At 43.5% G+C, this 25826-nt stretch overlaps 1 protein-coding gene across 13 annotated transcripts in view; it reads right to left on the bottom strand.

The window, feature by feature from the left end:
* Positions 1 to 25332, bottom strand: part of QKI (QKI, KH domain containing RNA binding) — a 166504-nt gene extending 141172 nt beyond the window's left edge. For all 13 annotated transcript variants that reach the window (XR_011388429.1, XR_011388428.1, XR_007923130.2 and 10 more), the window contains exon 1: positions 24821 to 25332. Coding sequence is in view for 9 of the 13 variants with exons in the window: in XM_051855180.2 (XP_051711140.1) it covers positions 24821 to 24962 (142 nt within the window). In the remaining 4 variants the exon portion in view is untranslated. The remainder of the gene's footprint in view (positions 1 to 24820) is intronic.
* Positions 25333 to 25826: the final 494 nt, after the last annotated feature.

Here is a 25826-nt window from a genome sequence, read left to right on the forward strand (position 1 = left end):
TGAGAGAGAGAGAGACAGAGAGAAAGGTCTTCCTTTTGCCGTTGGTTCACCCTCCAATGGCTGCCGTGGCAGGCGCGCTGCGGCCAGTGCACCACGCTGATCCAATGGCAGGAGCCAGGTACTTATCCTGGTCTCCCATGGGGTGCAAGGCCCAAGCACTTGGCCCATCCTCCACTGCACTCCCTGGCCACAGCAGAGAGCTGGACTGGAAGAGGGGCAACCAGGACAGAATCTGGCGCCCCGACCGGGACTAGACCCGGTGTGCCACGGCACCGGCCCTCAATCCAATATTAAGTTCTCACGTTTGCTTTAAAACTACATGCTTCTACAATTCTATATTTGAAATAACACAGATTTACCACATCTACAACCCTATCACCTAACATTGCTACCCATAAAATACAATCAGATCATAGCTGTGTATCCAAACAAAATCTGATAACCTAAACTCAGGTTAATACCGTATGCTGGATTAAGGGTTGGGTGACTCTTAAGAAATGACAAGCATCAGTCACCCAAAAAAAAAAAAAAAGACTAAGTAGATACTTCCCACAATAGAAACTCTACTACACTGTGTTTAAACTTTATACTGCAGAGTGGGTATATTTAGACTAGAAGTTAAAGACATCAGCATCCACAAAGTACTAGCTCTGGCTCCTAACTCCAGCTTCCCACTAGCGCAGACCCCAGACCCTGAGAGGCAACAACGATGGCTAAAGGAACTGAGTTCCCCCTACCCAAAAGAAAAACCAAGACCCCATGGAAGGCTCCAACAAGTTGCTAATTTCCACTAGCAAGCATTTGGTATATGAGCCTACAAATGGGAGCTCACTCCTCACCTCACCTCACCTCTGCGTCTTTCAAACACACACACACAAAATTTAAATAAATTGTTATAAATTATTTAAACAAAACATGAAATACAGACTTTTGGCTATGACATTCCATCAATTCAGCATTAATTATAAACAGTGTTCTGCATCTTAGAGTTCTTCATATACATGGCAAAAAAAAAAAAAACACATGAAATTCATGGCTTACAACTATAAGTGGAGTAAGCAGATTTCAATTCATTTAGGCATATATGCTGAAAATTTTTTAAAGCAGTATCTTAAGTATTTAAGAAATACAAAAATGTACTCATGTGCAAAAGGCTTTATGTATAAAGCTTAAACAACCTTAAACCAATGCTCTCTAGCTCTTAAACACTCAGGTGTCATTCATCTGAACTAAGCAGGCCAAGCAAAATATCCTATGATTCCTGTGTTCGCCTCAATGTCGAAATGGGTGGATAAATTTAAAGGCTGTTCTCTCAAGAGTTGCTTTATAGGCAATTTTCTCCCAGTATCAAGGTCTGCAATTTCCATTTGGCTGCCAGTTTCCGATTAAATTCATCACCTTTATTATAAAAATGGGCTTTACTCCATGGCCTGCTGCACAAGAACTATAAGGAAAGCATTTTTCACTGGTAACAGCAAAATCATTCTACAGCAGCCACCACAGCCACCACATCCACTGAGACATTAGCTTCTTCAACCTGATGTAGTAGTTTATCACTCACAGGAAAAACCTGTAACAACTGTGTAACCTACAGAAACTAAATTCTACAGAAATGCCCACCTTTAAGGTTTCTGCAAAAAAAAACCAACTGAACTCCAAATTTTTAGAATCAATGTTGCTATAACATTTCCAAATTGCAACAAAAGACAAAAATCATTTTTAAGTGTTAGATAATGAAGTAACTTTTAACTCCATTTTTTAAAAGTTCATGATTTGTTTTACACTGCTAGTTAACTTTCACCATCTGAGCAAACAACCAATAGTCAAATATTTATGTTAGACAACACTGGTACCTGACTTTACTTTCTTAGTAAGTTACAGTATGGATGTGGCAGGATAAAGGGAGGAAGACAGAAAAGATATTTCCCAAATAATGACATTAAGGCTAATCACCAAGGTATACTCAAAAAAGCAGTATCATTCATTTGTGAAATTATGATTTTTACGGTTATCTATGTAATTAATGTTTACTTTAAATAACCAGTAAGACAAAAATTCAGGGGCCAGCACTGTGGCGTTAGCGGGTAAAGCATTACCTGCAGTGCAGGCATCCCATATGGATGCTGGTTTGAGTCCTGGATGCTCTACTTCCAATCCAGCTCTCTCTACTAGCAGAAGATGGCTCAAGTCTTTGGGCCCCTGCACCCACGTGGGAGACCCAGAAGAAGCTCCCAGCCGTTGGCTTCGGATGGGCACAGCTCCATGCATGGTAGCCATCTGGGGAGTAAACCAGTCGGTGGAAGACCTTTGTCTGTCTGTCTGTCTCTGCCTCTCTGTAACTCTGCCTTCAGATAAATAAATAAATCTTTAAAAAAAAGACAAAAATCCAAATATTTTCTCTTCAAGTAAACTTGTTTCCAAATTTACAAAGGGAAAAGCAGAGACATAAATTCCACATTAGGTTAAGCCTATCATGAGAAGAACTACCATAGGATATGATGTCTGCCCTGGAAGTTTTCCTCTCGCGGCTAGTTGCGATGAGGCCCTTCCGTCTTAAGCTTTCTGTCACGGTCAAGAAAGCACTGTATTTTCTATTTTCATTTTTCGCCCCATCTTACTGTATGGCCCCTTAAGGACCAGACTATTATTAATTTTTGTATTCCCAGTACCCACTAAAATGCTGGAAAATTGTTGAAAATTATATAAAAAGCATCAACATCCGCTTTGCTAAAACTCCACTAGTCACAACCAGAATTTTTTTGAATGAAGTAGAACAGAGTAATACTATACTGCATTGTAAGGAATACAGAGAAACTTTGTTATTTAGTTATATAAAAATGTTACTTATATATTCTAGCTCCTAACAAAATATTTCTCTTTAAAACATTTAGAAAGTTTCAGACATATGCTATCTTTTCTAGTTTCTATTTATACTGTCAAGATATATGTTCTTGCTAGTTAATAACATCAAAAATTAAAGACTCCAGATTCACAAAATCAAAGACCTCCAACTGAGGATCCTCTTAAACTGCTCCAAAACTTTCATTCATCCACAAAGTGATAGTTTAATACTCAAATCTGACCGATACATCGGCAGTTATGTACCAAGAAAGCAGTGCTATGACATTCACTTTAAACACTTCAACAAAAATCTTCATCAATAATAGTTTAATGCATATGAAAAGGAAATGTGAAAAATAAAAACATCCTCATGCCCCTTACTTCCATGAAATTAATTCAATGCTCCTATAGCTTAAAAACAGACCTAGAATCTTCTAACTCAGATCCTACTTGATCTTCTCTAATCACTATCATTCTCTCTATTCACTTTCCTTCTTCTATGTTCTTTTGTGAAAGGACAAAAAGTGTTGTTGGACATCTCTCCTCAAATCACCCCTTCACAACTTTGTCCCAGCCTGTGAGCTCCAACCCCTGCAGCAAACATCAACATCACCGTGTCTAAGTACCAATCCAGCCAGGCACAAAACTTGACTGAGACACCAGAAGACACAGAAGACACCAAGGAGTTTCTCCTTTTCCTGTATCTTTACCTTATACACCTCTATCACATTATTCTAAGGTAAATTTTACCTAATGTATAAAGTAGTGGGGGAATGAAAAGCCTACTCCAACCAAAGATTTTAAATTACTGATATTATGTAAAACATGGACAGTGAAACCTCTATGCTAACACACACTGAAATATTCCCAGATCTGGATTCAGCCTGCTGGAAAATGCTACCAGAGATTCCCATGAACCCAGGAGAACCTTCTGTCTCTAGTTCAACATCGGCTAAAGGAAAATTAGATGCTCAATTTTATTCCTACTTAGAGGAAAAGTTAAAAAATACTCCAAGAGTAGACATTTCAAGCAATGAAACAGCACTTACAATAATTAAGAATACTCCTATCAGAAGGCAGCTACATGATACAAATCATCAGTCATGACACAATTCTCCTTAGAGGAATCCAAAAGTATTTTTACTTGCTAATGGTGAAACTTAGATATATTTCTTTCATAGGAGCCCAATGACCTATGATTCTTGAACCAAGTTTCTAACCTGTAAAATGTCTTCACCTCCTCTGGAAAAAAAAAAAAAAAAAAAAAAAAAAAAACAACAACAACAACGCATTACATATATAATGAAGGATGAGGATCTTATTCCTAAAATCCATTCCAGCCTTAAAATCTCAGAATTAGGAAAATTTTTCTTCAAAAAATAATATAACTTTTGGGGCCAGCGCCATGGTGCAGTAGGTTAATCCTCTGCCTGCAGCACAGGCATACCATAATAGGAGGCCTGTTCTAGTTCCAGCTGCTCCTCTTCCAAACCAGCTCTCTGCTGTGGCCTGGAAAGCAGTAGAAGATGGCCCAAGAGCTTGGACTCCTGCACCCGTGTGGGAGACCTGGAAGAAGCGTCTTCCTGGCTTCGGATCAGCCCAGCTCCAGCTGTTCTAGCCATTTGGAGAGTGAACCAGCGATCAAAGACCTTTCTGTCTCTCCCTCTCACTGTCTATAACTCTACCTCTCAAATAATAAAATCTTTTTTAAAAAAATACAACTTTTTAAAATGATCAGTTTAAGTTCATATCTGATCATAAAGATAGGATTAAGTGTCAAAGGAATCACATAAATAAGAACAGTGTCTGCTAATAAAAATTGATAGAATTAAAAATGGGAGAACGATCCAACATGGGAAGCAGGATACACAGTAGACTCATAGACAAACGCCCTAAACAGCACTAAGAATCAGCCCTTAAGGCATTCAGATCTGGCTAAAGCTCATGAGAGCATTTCAGGCATGCAAAGCCAAAACACTGTGGCAAAAAAATGTCCTAAATGAAAGATCTCTGTGAGTGAGATCCCGGTGGAAAGAAGGGGCCCTCAAAGGAGGTACCTTTCTCTGAAGAGAGACCTTCCACTTTGATTATGGCTTGGACCAAATAAGGTCAGAGTTTGTGAACTTAAGGGGCTTCCATAGTCTTGGCAGCTCATGACAAGACCCTCGGGTGATTACTGACGTCATAAATATGAGTGTCAATTGTTAAATCAACAACAGGAGTCACTGTACACTTGCTCTACCTGTAAGACTTTTGTCCTTAACGTGTTGTGCTATGAGAATTAACAGTAAAATTGGCCGGAGCTGTGGCTCAATAGGCTAATCCTCCGCCTGCGGCACTGGAACACTGGGTTCTAGTCCCAGTCAGGGCGCCGGATTCTGTCCCGGTTGCTCCTCTTCCTGTCCAGCTCTCTGCTGTGGCCCGGGAGTGCAGTGGAGGATGGCCCAAGTGCTTGGGCCCTGCACCCCATGGGAGACCAGGAGAGGCACCTGGCTCCTGGCTTCGGATCAGTGTGATGCGCCGGCCGCAGCGGCCATTGGAATGTGAACCAATAGAAAAAGGAAGACCTTTCTGTCTCTCTCTCTCACTGTCCACTCTGCCTGTCAAAAAAATTAAAAGTAAAAAAAAAAAAAAAAAAGTAAAACTAATCTTCAAACAGTACTTTATACTTTGTGAGTCTGTGTGGGTACAAACTGTTGAAATCTTTACTTAGTATAGTTGATCTTCTGTATCTAAAGATAATTAAAAATGAATCTTAATGAAAGAATGGGGTGGGAGAGGGAGTAGGAGATGGGATCGTTTGCGGGTGGGAAGGTGGTGATGAGGGGGAAGGACCACTATAATCCAAAAGCTGTACTTTTGAAATTTATATTAAATAAAAGAATTCTATTAAAAAAATATAACTTTTTTTTACGAAAATCCTTTGGGCTTTCCACATGAAATGTTACCATACCAATCACCTTGCACTTTCCTTTTTTAAAGGCTGCTATGAACAATAAAGCATTAAATCTTCACTCTATGATATGACTAAATGACAACTGTAAGAAGACAGGAAAGAAAGCATCCAATATTCCTAAGTTAAAATATAAGTTCACAGGAAAAAACTCAACTGGTTACTGATTATACAACTACTGTATCACTGCATCTTTTTTTTTTTTTTTTAAAGATGTTTTTATTTATTTGACAGGCAGTTACAGACAGTGAGAGAGAGACAGAGAGAAAGGTCTTCCTTCCCTTGGTTCACTCCCCAGATGGCCTCAACGGACTGCGACGATCCGAAGCCAGGAGCCAGATACCCACTCCTGGTCTCCCATGCGGGTACAGGGGCCCAAGCACTTGGGCCATCCTCCACTGCTTTCCCAGGCCATAGCAGAGAGCTGGACTGAAAGAGGAGCAACCGGGACTAGAATCGAACCGGAGACCGTGTGAGATGCCGGCGCCACAGGGGAGGATTAACCAGTGCACCACAGCGCAGGCCCCAGTATCACTGCATCTTAAACAACTTAACAAGGGTAAGTATCTTTCTTTCCAAAATTTAATGCATCTTCCTTACAATTCAATAGTTCTCATACTTAAAAATTTTAGACCTAAGCCTGACAAATGTTATATAACTTGAGCCTATTTTTTTTACCTGTGTATATCTAGTTTAAGCCAAATTTCAATTTCATGTTTAAGTCACAGAATTCCACACATTAGCTTTCCTGCATTTAGAGAATTGTATTTTTAAAAACAGCACCACTGGATTTTTATTTAAGTAACAAATACATATGAATTAAACAAATCTATTACTGAAACCACGGGACTAAACTGCTATTTAATTAAAGCCAAAAAAAAAAAAACACTTTTCCTTGTTTTCCTTCAACTAAAACTTGAAATTCAAGTTAAGTGAAATTTAACTATTTTTTCAAAGGATCTTTTAAGATGATTCCCAATTATTATTTAAACCTGCCTCCCAAGATCCAGGCATCTTTATAATTCTTTTAAAATTTTCCCATAATGTACCCTCAGAACACTAGCTCCAACAAGAGACAGATGTATTCCTCTACCAAGTAATTTCAGAAAATATTCCGTTAGACTAAATAACTGTCTTTACTTCCAATCCTGGAGTACTACGCAGTTCTTCCTGGATGACATAACCCTTCTATGCTCAGACTACCTAAAGGGGCAAGTATTTCATGGAACATGAATTTAATTACCAGATCTTTATCCCCTCCCTTCCAACATGATTACAGTCTTGCAAGTCACTACGGTGAAAGCAAAAAGGGGAGAACTTAGAAAAAGCATTATCGAATGGGGCTGGCACTGTGACGCAGAGGGTTAACACCCTGGCCTGAAGCAGCAGCATCCCATATGGGCACTGGTTCTGGTCCTGGTTGCTCAACTTCTGATCCAGCTCTCTGCTATGGCTTGGGAAAGCAGTGGAAGAGGGCCCAAGTCCTTGGGCCCCTGAACCTGCGCGGGAGACCCGGAGGAAGCTCCTGGCTGCTGGCTTCAGATCAGTACAGCTCCGGTCGTTGCGGACAAAAGGGGAGTGAACCATCGGATGGAAGACCTCTCTATCTCTGCCTCTCCTCTCTTTGTGTAACTCTGACTGTCAAATAAATAAACAAACCTTTAAAAAAAAAAAAAAAGGAAAGACATTATTGGCAAAAATCTTACCACTTCATATGGACCTCATACAGAATTTGCTAGCAACTAACTTGTAGTTTAGACTCACTGGCTCTAGAATTCACAAGCTCACTACAACCCAGATATACCTCTTCCTCCACCATGCACCCAATTTATTCCTACAACCAATACCATCACCAACACACACACACACACACACACACACACTGACACACATGATCTCAAAACAAGGAGTTATGTAAAATCCAAAGGCACTGAAAGGAATAGAAAGCCAAAGTAAGCATACAGAAATAACAAAAGTTAAGCAGTAAAATAAAGCACTCCAAAAGAAAATTTTTAAAAAATGAGTCAAAGAAAAATCTGAAACAAAGGGAAGAGAAAGGCAGCAGAACCATAGCAGTGTATCACATTAATATGCCACACTGTAACTTAATACCATACAGACTAAAGACAAGAAAACCTGGGCTAAAATCAGAAACACGGAGGCAAATCAAACAAGGGGGTGGGGCGGGGAGGGACACCTAAAAGAAAGAAAAGGAAAAGCGTTAAATGAATCCCCCATTATCAAATGGGCTGTCTAGAAAAACTCTAGGTGTTTATTTTACTTCCCCATGGAAGATGTCCTCACATCCAAGGACACTGGCTATAACACCACTAGCTTACCTTTTCTGCACTTAAATCCTGTCTGTCCTTCAAGAGCCAAGTGAAATTCTACCTCTTCTCAAACATTCCATAATCTCCCCAGCTTAATGTGACCTCCTTAGCATTAGTCTACAGCCCTCTGTTTTCATTACCTTGTAATACATTTCATATTATCTATCAAGTACCCATGCAACTCGAAGATATACATTTGAACCTTTGGTGCATCCCTCATAGCATCCACGGATAGTATGCACTCAAATATTGGTGAATTAGAATAAAAAGATTCAACTACATGTTAAATCATTAAAATTTAATGTGAGGCTGCCGCCCGTGGCTCAATAGGCTAATCCACCACTTGCGGCGCCGGCACACTGGGTTCTAGTCCCAGTCAGGGCACCGGATTCTGTCCTGGTTGCCCCTCTTCCAGGCCAGCTCTCTGCTGTGGCCCGGGAGTGAAGTGGAGGATGGCCCAAGTGCTTGGGCCCTGCACCCCATGGGAGACCAGGAGAAGCACCTGGCTCCAGCCTTCGGATCAGCGCAATGCGCCGGCCACGGCGGCCATTGGAGGGTGAACCAACAGCAAAGGAAGACATTTCTCTCTGTCTCTCTCTCTCACTGTCCACTCTGCCTGTCAAAAAAAAAAAAAAAAAAAAAAAAAAACTTAAAGTGAAATATGCAACTGAAAATCATGTTGGATTACAATAATCAGTTTCTACTGTAAAGCAGCATAAATGCTGGTTTCAGATTAACTGCATTGTAATGATAAAGGAGTTGGTATTCCTAGGGCCAGTTACAGTAGCTGCTAAGTCTTTATAAAAATGAGTAATGAAGGCAGGCATTAGCACAGCTGTTTATAGACACTCTGCAGAATGCCTGTATCCCGTGTCAGAGGGCCTGTATGTAAGTCTTGCTCTCCTCTGGTAATGCCAGCTTTCTGCTGATGCACAGCCTGACAGGAAGCAAGTGATGACTCAAAAAGTTGCGTCACTGCTCCTCCAGTGGCACCTGCCTGTCTCCCAAGGAAGGCCAGCCGCTGTGGAAATTCAGGAAGTGAGGGGCCAGCACTGTGGCACAGCAGGTTGATGCCCTGGCCTGAAGAAGCGGCATCCCAAATGGGTGCCGGTTCTAGTCCCGGCTGCTCCTCTTCAAATCCAGCTCTCTGCTATCGCCTGGGAAAGCAGTGGAGGATGGCCCAAGTCCTTGGGCCCCTGCACACACGTGGGAGACCTGGAAGAAGCTCCTGGCTCCTGGCTCTGGATCAGCGCAGCTCAGGCCATTGCAGCCATCTGGGGAATGAACCAGTGGATGGAAGATCTCTCTCTCTCTCTCTCTCTCTCTCTCACTGTAACTCTGTCTTTCAAATCAGTAAAATAAATCTTTAAAAAATAAAAAAAAAAGAAATTCAGGAAGTGAACATGCAGATAGGAGGATGATATCCCCTTCTCTCCCACTTGCCTCTCCCCAACTCCATCCGTGTCTCTACCTTTGAAACACATAAAATTTCTTAAAATAAAATCGAAGTGTCTAGTGTATCTACTTCCTTTTAACAATTTGAAATGATTAGTAGCAGAAGGAAATTCAAGCTTCTAATATACTCACGAACTATAAGGAAAAAAATCCTTAAAATGTATATGCAAAATTGGTCAATCATAACTTTTCCGGCAAAGTAGTAACCCAACTGAGGTTCAAAAACAAGGTGCTATAATACCTCTCTACCCTTGCGCCACCACTCTTGAGGACTGAATGTGGCCACAATCATGCAGTCACCAAAAATGACCTGAAAATGTTCGGATATTCAGTTCTCTACAGTCTAAGAACAAAACAGACAAAAAGAACTGTGCAAGGGAGAAGAGGAAAACACAGATGACTATCAGTTCTATAAAGGTACCACAGGAGATCTCCTCCTTCCTGGCTCTCTACATAAAAACAAAGTAAACTCTTCCCTCATGTGCAGAGTTTAATTCAAGTGACTGAAAGGAAAAAAAAGTATTTTACAACTGCCTTGGTAGTTTAATAAAAAAAAAAAAAAAACTCAGCCAGGTCCACGGCTCACTAGGTTAATCCTCCACCTGAGGCGCCAGCACTCCGGGTTCTAGTCCCGGTCGGGGCGCCAGATTCTGTCCCGGTTGCTCCTCTTCCAGTCCAGCTCTCTGCTGTGGCCCAGGAAGGCAGTGGAGGACGGCCCAGGTGCTTGGGCCCTGGACCTGCATGGGAGACCAGGAGGAGGCACCTGGCTCCTGGCTTTGGATCGGCGCAGCACCAGACACATCGGCCATTTGGGGGGTGAACCAATGAAGGGAAGACCTTTCTATCTCTCTAACTCTGCCTGTCAAAAATCAATATAACTAAAAAGTACAATTTCAATGAATTATTAACCAAAACATACACTATGAAGGATCTTAAAAATAAGATTATCTCTTCAACAACTGCAAGGTACATTTTAAAGTAAAATATATAATATTTGCCTAACTAAAAACAACTGACAAGGACTGTTATAATGCTATAAACTATAATAAAGTGAGATAAGATTATCTTTTTACTGCCGATAATTTTTTATTGCAATAATAAAACCAGGATCCCTGAACTTTCTCTTCATACAAGATGTAATAGTAAACTATGACACACATTTTTCTGACTTATATAAACATCAGTTGCCTGACTCAGAATTGCACCGATAATGTAGAAAGTAGAATACTTTTTTTTTTTTATTTTTTGACAGGAAGAGTGGACAGTGGGAGAGAGAGACAGAAAGGTCTTCCTTTCCATTGGTTCACCCCCCAACGGCCGCTGTGGCCGGTGCACCACGCTGATCCGAGGCCAGGAACCAGGTGCTTCTCCTGGTCTCCCATGCGGGTGCAGGGCCCAAGGACTTGGGCCATCCTCCACTGCACTTCCGGGCCAAAGCAGAGAGCTGGACTGGAAGAGGAGCGAGTGGGACAGAATCCGGCACCCTGACCAGGACTAGAACCCGGTGTGCCAGTGCCACAGGCGGAGGACTAGCCTATTGAGCAGGGGCACTGGCCCTAGAATACCTTTTGATATATGTGACTTAGTCCCCCACCAAAACGAACAGAAACCATTCCAACAACTAAGCTGTAAAAGCTGAAACTATTTCAGAAAATTCAATTTCCTAAATCAGTTAGTTTAATATAGTCAACATACCAACATAGTGTCTCTTAAAAAGACAAATTCTTTAATGAGAAGTATCTCCATTTACTCAAACCCCACTCTCAAACACTAAATTCAGTTAACTGCCATTTCCATCATATTCTGAACAACTGTCCCCCCCACAAATTGAAAGAAAAATACTTTCCAATTCTGTCAAAAGGGTTATCTCTAAACTTGATCACTAAATGCTTTTTTTGTGTGTGTACTGATATCCCCATCTGCTGGAACACAAGTTCCTTACTATCAAAAATCCTTAAAGACAAAGGTTTGCAGTAGAGATTTTGCAACTACTTAGAAATATAATTTTAGGGCCAGAGCTGTGAAATTGTAGGTGGTTCCTGATGATGACGTAATTACTTAAATCATAGTTTAGTGTTGGCAAGGGAAAAAATAGGATTATAAAATTTACAGTAATGCTAAAATGTAATTGGAAATACAAAAATCAAATCGCCAACTATGACACTGATACTGTGTAGTTTCATCCACAAAAAGCAGCCTGCAAGTCAAGTCATCCTGACCACAAAGAACATGTTCAGCAGCTAAATTCAAGTCTGCTGTATCAGAGTGCTTGATCCAAGCCCCACTTCCTGTTTCCAATTCAGCTTCCCGGGAGACAGCTGGTAAGGGCCCAAAGGGGGAAATCTGGATTGAGTTCTCGGCTCCTGATCCAGCCTTGGTGTTGTGGCCACGTAGGGAATGAATCAGTGGATGGATGACCTGTTTCTGCCTTTCAAAGAAGACAAAAAAAATTAAGATGGGCTGGCATTGTGACCAGGTGGGTGGAGTCCCAGCTACTAAAGGTCCAATCCAGCTCCCCTGCTGATACTTCTGGGAAAGCAGTAGAAGATAGCCCAGGAGTTTGGGCACATGGGAGACCAGGATGACCTGGCCCAATGCTAGCTGTTGTGGCTACTGGGTAGTGAACCAGTCAATGAAAGACAACTCCCCCCACCCCTTATCTCTGCCTTTCAAACAAACAAAAAATTAAAGAATATTACGGGTACAGCTGCAGAAATCTAAATGTGAACTAGTTGTTCTATTATGTGTAGAATTAAATCCTTTTATTCAAAATGATGTCACAGTGAGGGAAAATGTTGACTTTAAAGAGATACACAAACAGGGATGGAATGTCAAAAGGTTGGCTAATGGGTTAAAATAATCAACACAAAAAAGATAAGTAAAAGTAAAAGGAATGATGAATAAAGTACTCAGAAGGTTTTCACTGTACTTGGTAACACACAGTCACCAGATCAGTGACACTGGGTCAAACTTCTCCCTCAAGTTAAACTAATTCAAGAATTCCAAAAACTCTCTAAACCAGGAGTTTCAATTCTCCTAACTATCATAGAAGGGGGCCGGCACCGTGGCTCACTTGGTTAATCCTCCGCCTGCGGCGCTGGCATCCCATGCCAGGTTGTAGTCCCGGTTGCTCCTCTTCCACTCCAGCTCTTTGTTGTGGCCCGGGAGAGCAGTGGAGGATGGCCCAGGTGCTTGGGCCCCTGCGCCCGCATGGGAGACCAGTAGAAGCTCCTGGCTCCTGGCTCCAGATCGGCGCAGCGCCAACCATAGCGGCCATTTGGGGGTTGAACCAATGGAAGGAAGACCTTTCTCTCTAACTATATCTCTACCTGTCAAAAAAAAAAAAAAAAAAAACTATCATAGAAGTGAAACCTCAGGGTCTTTGTGGTGTAATGAGTTAAGTCATAGCCTGCAATACTAGCATCCCTAATGGGTGCCACTGACTCCTGGCTGCCCAACTTTCAGTCCGGTTCTCTGCTAATCAACCAGAAAGGACAGCAGAAGATGACCCAGCTGCCTGGGCCAGTGCCACCCATGTGGGAGCCAGAAGAAGCTCCTGGCTCCTGTCTTTGGCCTGGCTCAGCCCCTACAGCTGCAGGCATATGGGAAGTGAACCAGCAGATGGAAAATCTCTACTTCTCTGTCTCTGTAACTTTGCCTTTCAAGTAAATAAGTATCTGAAAGAAAGAAAGAAAGAAAGAAAGAAAGAAAGAAAGAAAGAAAGAAAGAAAGAAAGAAAGAAAGAAAGAAAGAAAGAAAGAAGGAAGGAAGGAAGGAAGGAAGGAAGGAAGGAAGGAAGGAAGGAAGGAAGGAAGGAAAGAAAGAAATCAAAGTTCAATACTCTAACTAAAAATTGGCCAACAACTAAACAAGTGAGCCCCACATATTCCCAATACTTTCAGGATCAATATACTGAAACTTTACATGTTCTATAGTAAGAGCACGTAAAAATCTCATTTAGATCTAAAATACAGAAAGCTCAAAATACAAATACATTGATTAAATACTATTCAGAAAATATAACTATTTAAAAAAAAATCCTGATGAGTTAACCACATACTAGTTTACACTGCATCTGATTTCTACTTCCTTTAGCCCATCAATCATATATATTTTGTTAGCTTACCAGAAAGAGTTCATTATGACATGGCCATGTAATGCATGCCTTCATTCCAACTAAATCTATACACCTTTCCTGAGCAAGTCTTGCAGTCTCCATCATTTTGCTAACTGCTTAACCTCCCCTTCTCCTGGGCACATCAGGCCCATGGACCATGTACGATCTGTGAAACCCTTTCCTCTGGCCCTGCCAAGGCAACCACAGACAGGACTGCAAATTCAATAAAACTACAGCAGGTTAATTTTTAAAGTGGATCATTTTCTATGGCATGTGAATGATGTTATAAATAAACAAACAGCTGTTGGCAGAAAAAAGGTTCCCCATCCCTTTATTAGAATCCTATCCAGCTTGCCATTCACTTCATTAAATCCTACCAACCTTTAACAGCAACTCAAGCTCCACTTCTCCAAAAACTTTACTAAATATTTCAGCCACAGTGACCTCTTCCAAACTATCACTGTGCTGGTAATCAGTGATTCTTGAGCACAACAGCCAACATCCACAAGGATAAAGCAATTACCTTTCCCCCTTTTTTGTTTCTCATTCTCTACAAGCTACTCTGCTTATGTAATTGTTCATCCTCTCATAACCTTAAAATATTGAGACATTAGATGCTCCTGCTACCCTACAGTATAGGTAGCTATTTTTCATATAGTACTCTTTAGCCCCAGAATGTTTACTTCTGAGGTTGGGAGGGCATTTACAATGGAAGGGTGGAGGTTCAGAGATGCTAGATATCTTGTCCAAGATAAAACTAATTAATTGCAGTCATCATTAAATCAGTTATTTGAGTATACCCAAAGAATTCTTACCACTTCACTATATGGTCTCATTAGCATAGTCACAGAAAATACAACTCACTTCTGTCTTTCTGTTGTCTCATGCATGTACATGTGCATACACACATATGGAGTTAACACCTGAACATCTGTCCTAACAATGTATAATTGCCAATAATGGTGGCAGAAGCAACAAGAGTACAGGATGAAGTGTTGTCAATTTCTTGGTAATTTTTGTTTGTCCTGGGTTGGAAATTTTTATTTTTTCTTTAAAAAAATGTATCCACTTACCATGTAAAACAAAGAGGAACACAACTTGTACCTCACTTAAGTACACTTAAGTTGTTTCAATTTACTTGAAAGAGGCACTCATCCACCCTCCACATGCTGGCAATGGTAATGGGGTTGTAATGGTTACATCCAACCAGGTGTTTGGTTGCTCTTCGATCATCTACCTGACAGATTATTGGGTTGTTCACCTCCTGCTGATCCAAAACTGATGGCAATGTACATTTCTGAGTTGAAACATTTGGCAATATTAAGCCTCCATATTAAATTTTTCAGAAATGTTGTTTCCTATTGAGTGGATATTTAAAAGTAGTAACAGCAACAAACTGAATTTATTTGCACCACAATATTTAAAGAACTGAGGCTCTATCTTTTGGTTAACAAAAAAAAAGTTTGAGTGAATTAGCTGCCTTTACTTTCTCAGTTGTAGCCTCTCAAAGATTGTTTTTACAATAAAAAATTCATTATTCTAGCTATAAGAATCTGATCAACATCTGTCCAAGTTCAATAACAGAATACCACACTTGCTTTTTCATATTCATGCTCAAAAGCTGAGGCAACAATAGTTTTCCAGCATATAGAAATATTCTGTGTTTCTGGCCTCCAGTTCCACTTAATGGAGTGATTAGAAAGAAGTACTCGCTCCAGCTCTGCTCAAACCTTAGCTTGTAATATACTCAACTTACAGCCTCCCCAGACCTGAGTCTCTGCACCTGTTGACTCTCAGGTACCTTCTACCTCTGAAATAACATGAAGGATCCTTTAATGTTACTCCAACTTTCCCTACAAGCAACTGCAACCAAAAAGAAATGCTTTGCATTTCAAGATTTTAAAAATTGTGTTAGTTTTCCTAATTTTACTATTAAAATGTAATGATTCTGTATTTTTCTTTAGTTTTTCCTATATATTTCAAGTTCTAAAACTAACTTAAAAGCCAAGGACTCCCAGTAATTTGATAACCACCAAGTGATCAAGCCCAGTCTTGACAATATCTAGCTTGCCTCAGAATCAAAAGCAAGGTGTTCACTTACAGCTCAATATCTTTTCTTTTCTGTTTTTTTTTTTTTTTTTTTTTTTTTTTTTTTTTTTTTATTGAAGATTTATTTAGGGGCCAGTGCTGTGGCACAGCAGATTAAAGCCCTGGCCTGAAGTACTGGCATCCCATATGGGTGCCGCTTTGAGTCCCAGCTGCTCCTCTTCCGATCCAGCTCTCTGCTGTGGCCTGGGAAAGCGGTAGAAGACGGGCCAGGTCCTTGGGCCCCTGCACCCATGTGGGAAACCCGGAAGAAGCTCCTGGCCCTTGGCTTTGGATCGGTGCAGCTCCCACCATTGCGGCCATCTGGGGAGTGAATTAGCGGATGGAAGACCTTTCTCTCTGTCTCTATCTTTCTCTGTAACTCTTTCAAATAAATAAAATAAATCTTTAAAAGAAAAGATTTATTTATTTGAAAGAGAGAGTTACAGAGAGAGGCAGAGATAGGGAGAGAGGTCTTCCATCCGCTGGTTCACTCCCCAAATGACTGCAATGGCCAGAGCTGAGCTGATCAGAAGCCAGGACCCAAGAGCTTGTTCTGGATCTCCCACACAGAAACAGGGGCCCAAGAAGTTGGGCCATCTTTTACTGCCTTCCCAGGCCATAATAGAAAGTTGGATCGTAAGTGGAGCAGCCGGGACTCCCACTGCGCCACAGCAAGGGCCCTGCTCAATACCTTTTCAATCCTGGGCCAATTAGATATGAAAGGCCTTCAAAAAGTTCATGGAAAATGCATATTATGAAAACCCTGTAGGCCGGCACCACGGCTCACTAGGCTAATCCTCCACCTTGCAGGGCTGGCACACGGGGTTCTAGTCCCGGTCGGGGCGCCGGTTCTGTCCCAGTGCCCCTCTTCCAGGCCAGTTCTCTGCTGTGGCCAGGGAGTGCAGTGGAGGATGGTCCAAGTGCTTGGGCCCTGCCCCCCATTGGAGACCAGGATAAGTACCTGGCTCCTGCCATCGGATCAGCGCGGTGCACCGGCCGCAGAGTGCTGGCCACAGCGGCCATTGGAGGGTAAACCAACGGCAAAGGAAGACCTTCCTGTCTCTCTCTCTCACTGTCCACTCTGCCTGTCAAAAAAATAAATAGAAAAATTTTTAAAAAATAAAGAAAACCCTGTACATGGATTTCAAAATCTTTTACAACAAAATAATCTAATCTTTTATTTATATTCTCATGAGTTTTTTTTATTTTTTTATTTATTTGAAAGGCAGAGTTACAGAGACACAGACAGGGCCGAAGCCAGGAGCTAGGAGCTTCTTTCGGGTCTCTCAGGTGGGTGCAGGGGCACAAGGACTTTGGATTATCTTCCACTGCTTTCCCAGGCACATTAGGAGGGAGCTGGATCAGAAGTGCAACAGCCAGGACTCGAACTGAGGCCCATAAGGGACAGCTTTACCTGCTGTGCCACAGCGCCAGCCCCTCTCATGAACCTTTTAAAGTACCCTCTATGTCATTATTTCAAAAACATTTCTTATCTGGAACTTCACTAGTTCTAATACTCATCCTCAGATTCCAAGCCAATCACATTCATTGTCTATCTTCCTTTGTAAACACATTTATTTTCACATATATGATCCTGCCTTGGACATGGCCAAAATACGGGACCACTTTACAAACCTAAATAAACTGACTTTTTTTTTTTCTGGCATTTCAGTATCTCCAAAAAGGCTCAAAGACTTTTCACTGTGACAAATTCTGCCAGTCATAAATAATGTGATTAAAAAGTTGCAGGAAATGCATTCATTTCACCAAATTCAAAATTCAGTTCAATAAAACATACAGGTTTAGAATAAAAGAAGCACCATTATGAACATAAACAAAATGCTTGTTAGCCTTGATAGTTTTGCTCCATTTTCAAACTAGAGCTTCTGCTTCAAGAAACTAAAACAGTAAAAACCTCAAGTTCAGTCATTTACTTAAAGAATCCCAGTTAAATCACTGATCTGCAAGCTGATATTTTAAAATTCATCACAAACTTTTAAACACTAGAATTGCTACAGCAGACTAGATTTCCTTTAGAAATGAGCTAAGTTGGCCAGCGCTGCAGCTCACTTGGCTAATCCTCCACCTGCGGCGCCAGCACACCAGGTTCTAGTCCCCGTTGCTCCTCTTCCAGTGCAGCTCTCTGCTGTGGCCCGGGAAGGCAGTGGAGGATGGCCCAAGTGCTTGGGCCCTGCACACGCATGGGAAACCAGGAAGAAGCACCTGGCTCCTGGCTTTGATTGGTGCAGCACCAGCCGTAGTGGCTATTTTGGGGGTGAACCAATGGAAAAGGAAGACCTTTCTTCTTGTCTCTCTCTCTAACTCTGCCTGTACGAACGAACGAACGAAAGGAAGGAAGGAAGGAAGGAAGGAAGGAAGGAAGGAAGGAAGGAAGGAAGGAAGGAAGAAAGGAAGAAAGAACGGAAGGAAGGAAGGAAGGAAGGAAGGAAGGAAGGAAGGAAGGAAGGAAGGAAGGAAGGGAAAAAGAAAAAAGAAATGAGCTAAGTTGTCTGTTAACTGAAAGTTCCAACTTATCAATCTTCCAAGAAATGGCATTGTTTCAAATTAGCTTAAAGACACACCTGTATTTTTAAAAATGCTACTTGGGTAAAATGACAAACTGGGACATATGATTATACTTAAGTTTTCAACTACACTAAAATAATCAAATGGCCCTTTATCTATCCAGAACACACCAAAGCATGTCTTAGGGACAAAGAATCTTTCCTATTTATTGTGCTTTACATAGAGAAGAGACACAAGAAACTGACAAGGAACAAGGTTTACCTAGGAAATTCTGTAAATGACAAAACTCCCAAGGGTAGAGATGAAAGACTAATCGTTTTCCTCTGTTAGACTGATATATTTTGGTATAAGGGCTATATACTTAACTGAAGCAATTCTATCTAATTCTCATTAGTGTCAATAGCAGTACAGTAAAATTATGATTACACACCCTGAAGGGAAGTACTACAAATAAAATTATAAGATTTCTAAAAGTCACTTTTAAGAAAAAATAAATGTACCTTTTTCTCTAAAAGCCCAAAACCACCACCAATCATTACACAACTCCATGCTGGGGTTGGCATTGTGGCAAAGCAGGGTAAGCCTCAGCCTGTGACACCAGCATCCTATATAGGCACAATTTGCAGTCCCAGCTGCTCCACTTCTAATCCAGTTCTCTGCTAATGGCCGGGGAAAGCAGTGGAGAATGGCCTGCAACCCACATGGGAGACCTGGAAGAAGCTTCTGGCTCCAAATAGTCCAGGCTTTGGCACAGACCAGTCCGGCCACTGGTCATTTGGGGAGTGAACCAACCAATGGAAGAGCTGTCTCTCCCTCTTAAATAATTAAGTAAATCTTTAAAAATTAAAGAAAAAAAATTCAAAGTCTGTTAAAAATTAAAAAAAAAAAAAAACTACATGCTCTCATCCCATACTGATCAAAAAAAAGATATGTGTCAGCACTCCTCTGAGAGTGCCTGCAGGGCATGGCCGAGGTGGACACTTCAGCAATTTATCCAAAGAGCAGAACAGATAATGATATCCCAACATTAAGTATGATGACCAACCACATAGTAAGTAGTAACTAGCACCCACTGAGGTTACAGTGATAGGACAAATTTCTTAGCACAGTCATACTAACAAAACTAACTGTATTCTTTATCAAAAGTTTAATGCTATTTTTGGCTTTCTGAAGTTAAGTGAAAATAATACTGTAAAAATATTACAGGAGGGGTCGGCGCTGTGGCGCAGGTTAATCCTCCGCCTGGGGCACCGGCATCCCATGAGCACCAGTTCGAGTCCCAGCTGCTCCTCTTCCAATCCAGCTCTCTGCTATAGCCTGGGAAAGCAGTAGAAGATGGCCCAAGTGGTTGGGCCCCAGCACCTGCGTGGGAGACCTGGAAGAAGCCCCTTCCTGGCTTCAGATTGGCCCAGCTCCAGCCATTGCAGCCATTTGGAGAGTGAACCAGCAGATGAAAGACCCTTCTCTCTGCCTCTTCCTCTCACGATCTATACTGTACCTCTCAAATAAATAAAAATCTTTATGAAAATTACACAAATAATCAGATAATCTAGCTATCTGGGGTTCCCAAATCAAAATGCCGATTTTGAAAAGGTGCACAGGCATTCCTTAGAAGTTCTCACTGTGTGAAAAACACATTACTGCTCTTAAAATTCACACTGAACTGTCTTAATGTCAATAAAGGAAGAATCATTGAAATAATGAAGCCCTGGCAATCTAATAAAAAAACTGATACACAATTCTAATTCTGACTAATATAAGCTCACCCACTATCCCCATTCCTTGTCCTTAAAATAGGCTCTCAGCTATTTTCACAACGGTCAACAAGCCAATAATATAAAGTGGCTCCGTGGCTGTCTCAAAGTTATCAACAAATAAAATTCACCAACATTACAGCATTTTCCATCTCTGAGACAGAATGGAAAGTTTTGCCTATAACTGCACCATCAAACAAACAATTCGAACAAATTGCATTAGTTACATGGAGTCCTCCAGTGAACTAACACCAACCATAGTAACATTCAGTTTCTAAAAAGCTGCCCCTAGGATCACACTTTTAATTTAGTCTCTTGCTACCCACCCACCAATCAAAAAACAAAAGAAAGAACTTTACATTTGTAAAGTTAATAGGTAAGAGAGGAGCACTTAGGTCAAAGGTCAGGTATTTTAGAATAACTCACTTTTTCCTGTTAAAAGTATCTATTTCCCTTTAAAAAGAAAGCCAAAAACCACTTGTTCTTATGGAAAACCCAAGGAGCTCCAGAACAGTGACAGTTGAGGCAAGTAGTAACATATATAACGTGCATGAAGCATTTTAAAGAATCAAATTAACTTATTTTACTTGACATTCCCCAACTCATTTAAGTAAAGGTATTCACATGAAATGGAGAAAAGAGATCTATTTTAAAATAAACTCAATTGTGCTACATATCCTAATATAGACCATACAAGCCAGATAAAGATTTAAAAGGAAATATCTACCATATACAGGGAAGTTAAGCTTTAAAAAGTGCGAAAGGAAGCTGAATAAATAACCTATGAGACAAATGGTCATTTCTATTATCGCCATATATAGCTGGTGACATCTCCTGGGTGAGCAGAAAAAGACAGTAATGGATCTAGGAACTGATATAAAGACTGGCTTCTCATTAAAACTAATTCAAAGAGCTTGTGTACAAAAGCAAAATCTTAGCTCCTAAAGAACAAATTAATTCCTTCACCGTAAGTAAAAATCTGTTATTGATTACTGTCAACAGTGATTGCTTCTTCAGACAGAAAGTTAAAACTAAGAAGTCTATACAGCCAGAGTCTTCTCAATACCAAGTCATATAATTTTTAAACTGAAACGTCAGTAAATGAGCAAGGTATCTGGGGGAATAAAAAGTGAAAGATAACTGAGGGTATAATTCAATAATGAATGCGTTAAGTAGAAACATTATTAAACAAAAATTTTAACTAATAAAGCAAGTTCTCAATAAAAATAATTTCCCTCACATTTTTAAGGGAAAGGAAACAAGCAAAGAAACTAAAGTGTCAAAAAATTATTTTAAAAAGACCATCAGAAATTATATTTTTCAATTCAGTAATTTAGAACATGTTTGCTCACTTTTGAGCCACATACATGCCAAGTTTTCTGATATCCACAACAAAGATTTAGATTCTCTTTTTCTCACCATACTATACATTTTTTATTTTCAGATCAATTTTAGCCTCCTCTCCACCCCAAAAAAATGAAAAGCCAAAATCTGATTATCAAAAATGTCATTCTCCACTATTCTCCTGCTTGAGAGTTTTAAGTCCAATTTATTTTACTCTTCACTTTCTGGATTCTGAATGAGAAAACTTTATTTTTTAAAAAAGAGTTTGCATTCAACTACTGCTGTTAGGTTTCATTTTCATAACAAAGAAAGGTCTTTAAGAAGAAAACTTTGTGTACTAACTGCTCTTTCCCACGGGTGGTCTCTCAGGGTTCAGATAAAAACAGTTTAAGTCCCAGGTTTTATCTGTAATCATCTCAATAAATCTTCAGTGAAAGACTCTTATGCTTGAAATTATTAAGTTATATCCTTTATATATATGACTGGTCCAACCTGGAACACATTCGAACTTTATAAAAATAAAAAAAAAAAAAGTTGAAGAAACATGGCAGGAAAAACTGGCAACTCGCCCAAACAAAAACAATTAGAAAAGCTATCTGTGAAGATAGACTAAAGGTTACCTTGACATGTAACAAAATGCCCCTTCTAACACATTCAAGTTTTAAGCAAATAGGAAAACCTAGCATTGTTAGCTCCCGAATTTTTACATGGACAAATAAAAATTCTCAAACTGACAGGCAAATTCTTAAAAACAAATCTGCACATTGCAAAGCACTTCGCAACAAAATTCCTAAATGGTCTCATTTACAATTTTTTATAATCGAATACCTCTGCTAGTAAAATATCTTAACTCCAAGAAACTAATCGATAAAGCAGAATTTACAGCTGTACTTGAAACTAGTAACTACTTTTTCAGCCAAGCATCATGGACAAAGGAAAAGTAACTCCAATCCACAAACAAAAGTCACGATTAATTTATTTTGGACAATGACAGGCTACAAAGGGCTAAAGTGCAATTTGCCAAATTTCACAGTTAAATCATTCGGCAAGGGAAAAAAATGTAATGCACTCAAAAAACTGACATTTTTCTTAACTCATATCAAGCTTATAATAAGGCTAACAATTACAGGAAGCAGCTTATTCCACACTGAGGAATAGCCCCTCTTCCTGCAGGTTTGTACTGATCTGATAAAACAATCAAGTTTCCTGACATCATGCCGTCTGTTCTGAACACCCCCACTACCACACAGCAGCACCCTTTCCCCGGGCAGTCGGAATGGCTGAAACTAGTCAGCGAGCTGGAGTAAGCCACATTAAAGGGCAAACAAACAGTTCTTTAGAACATCATCAACTAAACTAGGGATTTTCTACTCTCCAAACTCAAAACAGTTACGATTACCAACCAGAAAAAAAACAAATCTTTTAGAGATAGTGACGACAGAAATTTCTCGGTTTGAAAGATTAATTACTACTAAGGCCAAAGGTTAGAAATTTAACAGGAATCCAACTCCAAATTATTTAGCGATTTTAGATCAGTGAAAAGGCACAAGTAGGAAACTTTTTTAGTACTAGTCAAACTCAAACTACTTAGCCTTTAAATAGTACACATGAGGTAAAAATATTTCCAATTTTATAATTTCCTAATGCTGTTTGAAGGAATTCAACTTTCAAAAACGCAATTTTAATCAACTCAAAATACTGTCAAGGCCTATTTTCATTTTAACACCTACTACGTAGATTCCTTCTTAACAAATGCATTTAAGAAACACTATCTTTGGAAATTACTACTAACACTACTATAACTTTACCAAAATACTCCAAGGAGAAAATTAAGAAAGTCCTATCCCGGAACCATGATAGTTATGTCAATAATTTTAAACAAAATGCATTCCATATGTGTAGACATTCATGGACAGAATTACATAAAACGATAATACGGAATTTAAGTTTCAACTAAATTTAACGCAGGTCAGACCTGACTGTATTTTTGCTCCAAACATTTCCTTGGTTAGAAATAAATAATAACTGGCGCCCCTTAGCGCTCACAGTCGGAAATACTCGATTTGAGAGTTCCTGCATTTTTTGTGTGTGTGTGACATTCCAGAAAGTTTTCTGCCTCCACAATCTTTCAAATGCCAACACAACCAGGAGAGGCAGGGCCCCTTAAAGGGACAGACAGCGGGCTTTCCCGAGCGAGCCGGCGAGCAGACCTCGGCCCCGGCCGCGGCCAGGTCCCGCCCCGGTGCGCGGGGACCCCGGTGCGCGGGGACCCCGGTGTGCGGGGACCCCGGCGCCGGCGGCCCGAGCGGCCCGCGCTCCTGCGCGCGCGTCCCTCCTCACGCAGACATTTCCGGCCTTTTGTTCCCGACTGACATTCCAGCTGCGGGCCCCGGCCCCGGCCCCCGGCTCTATTTTTAACATCTCCAAGTTCTCTTGAAAATCCCGAAACCTATTGTTCCTCCCCGGCACAGCCGACAGCGTTCCGCTTCTTCACACAGTTCTCCGGGATGCTCGCAGAAAACGCACTCCTCGCCACGGCATTCCCGGACTTTGCGCGGGTCCCACGGGCTCCGCGGGGCGGCCGAGCCCCTCGGCGCGCCGCACGGCCGGCCGGCGGCCACCTGCTCGCCGAGCTCCGGGCCCCGCAAACTTTTGCCCGGCTGCTCCCCGGCCCTGCGCGGCGCCCCGACTCCCCGGCCGAGGCGGCGCGGGCGGCCGGGCCCGGCTCGGGACTCCGCTCCCATCTGTCATCGCGGGACTTGGCGCTCCACCCCCCAAAAGTGTAGTCGAACTCCCTAACAGTTCTCGCTTCCCCCAAACAAAAGGACGGGAGCGCTCCCGCTGTCATTCGGGCCGCTGCCCCCCCCGTACTCACACGGCCACCCAAACTCCAGACGCACGGGGACCCCGCGCGGCCCGCCCGTCCGCGGAGCCCACCCAAGCCTCCCGAGGCCGGGGTGCGCCCCGCGGGCGGGCACGGGGAGACGCGAGGCCGAGCGGGCGGGCCAGGGACACGCGAGCCCGCCCGGCTGGCGGCGCGGCCCGGGCTGGCTCTCGGGGAGGGTCGGGGAGGCCCCCGGGCCTGCGCAGCCCCACTCCGCTTTTCGGAAACGGGACCCCCAAAGCCACAGGAGCCTCTCCCAGCGCTCCACCGCGCGCGCCGCCGGCAGCGGGGTGGGGGAGAGGAGTCCCGGCCCAGCGGGGGGCGTCCTGCCCGGCGGGTGCGCCCGGCCCCGGCCCGCCCGCCGCGAGCCCGGCCCGGCCCGGTCCTCCTTTGTGCGCCTTCCCCGGCTTCCCGTCCCCCGGGCGCGCGGTCCCGCCCGGCCGTGACCTTCCCGCCCTCGCCACCATCCCGAGCCGGGAAGAGGGGTCGCCCGGCGGGGCCGGGGCCGGGGCCGGGGCGGCGGCTCACCTTCGTCCAGCAGCCGCTCGAGGTGGTTGAAGATCCCGCAGAAGTTGGGCAGGCTGCTCATGAGCTTCTTGTCGTTCATCAGCTGCATCAGGTAATCTGGGGTGGGCTTCGGCTTCTCCTTCGTTTCCATTTCCCCAACCATATTCCAGGCTCCGCAGCTCACTCCGCCCGCCGCCGCCGCCGCCGCCGCCGCCGCCGGAGAGGAGGGAGGGGCGGGGGCGAGCCCCGGCCGCCGGCCGCTCGGGACTCGGCGTCCCGCTCCGCGCCGGCTCCCGCTCTGGCTCCCGCGCCGAGCCCCGGGGCGGCCGGCTCCGCGCGCCCGCCCGCCCCCCGCAGGCACTTTCCGCCCGGGCCCGACGCGCTCCCGGCCGCCGCCCGGCTCGGCGCGTCCCTCCCGAGGCCGGCGGGCGGGAGGCGGGTCTCGGCGGGCCGAGTGCGGCCGCGGAGGAGCCGGGCCGCCGCCGCCGCCGCCGCTCGCTCGCTCGCTCGCTCGTCCGCGGGGCCGGTCGCGCCCGCTCAGCGCCGCCGCCGCTGTGCCGCGGGCTCGGGGGCTCTCTGGGCTGGTCCCCGCCGAGGCGCCTCTGCCGCTGCCGCCGCGCTCTGACTGCGCTCCTCCTCTTCCTCCTCCTCCTCCTTCTCCTCCTCCTCCTCCTCACTCACTTGGCGGCGGAGTTCGCCTCAGTTCAGGCGGCGCTGCCGGCGGCGGCGGCGGCGGCGGCGGGGGGAGGGGCGGCGGCGCGGGGAGGGCCGGGGGCGGGCGGCGGGCGGGGCCGCGCAGGGCGGCCGTTAGCGGGGCCCGGCCGGCGCGCTCCCGCCTCCCGCCGCCGCCGCCGCCGCCGCCCCTCGGCCCGGGCCGCGGCCGTGCTGCCGCCCTCTCGCGTCCCTCGGCGGGACGGGGCCCGAGGGGCCGCGCGCGGGCCTGGACGCCGGGACGGGGTGGCCGCCCGGTGCGGGCGCGACCACGGGAGGGGCGGGTGCGGGGCTGCCGGGTGGGAGGGGCCGGGTG

The sequence above is a fragment of the Oryctolagus cuniculus genome, chromosome 5 (genome assembly GCF_964237555.1).
Source record: "Oryctolagus cuniculus chromosome 5, mOryCun1.1, whole genome shotgun sequence".
Taxonomy (NCBI): domain Eukaryota; kingdom Metazoa; phylum Chordata; class Mammalia; order Lagomorpha; family Leporidae; genus Oryctolagus; species Oryctolagus cuniculus.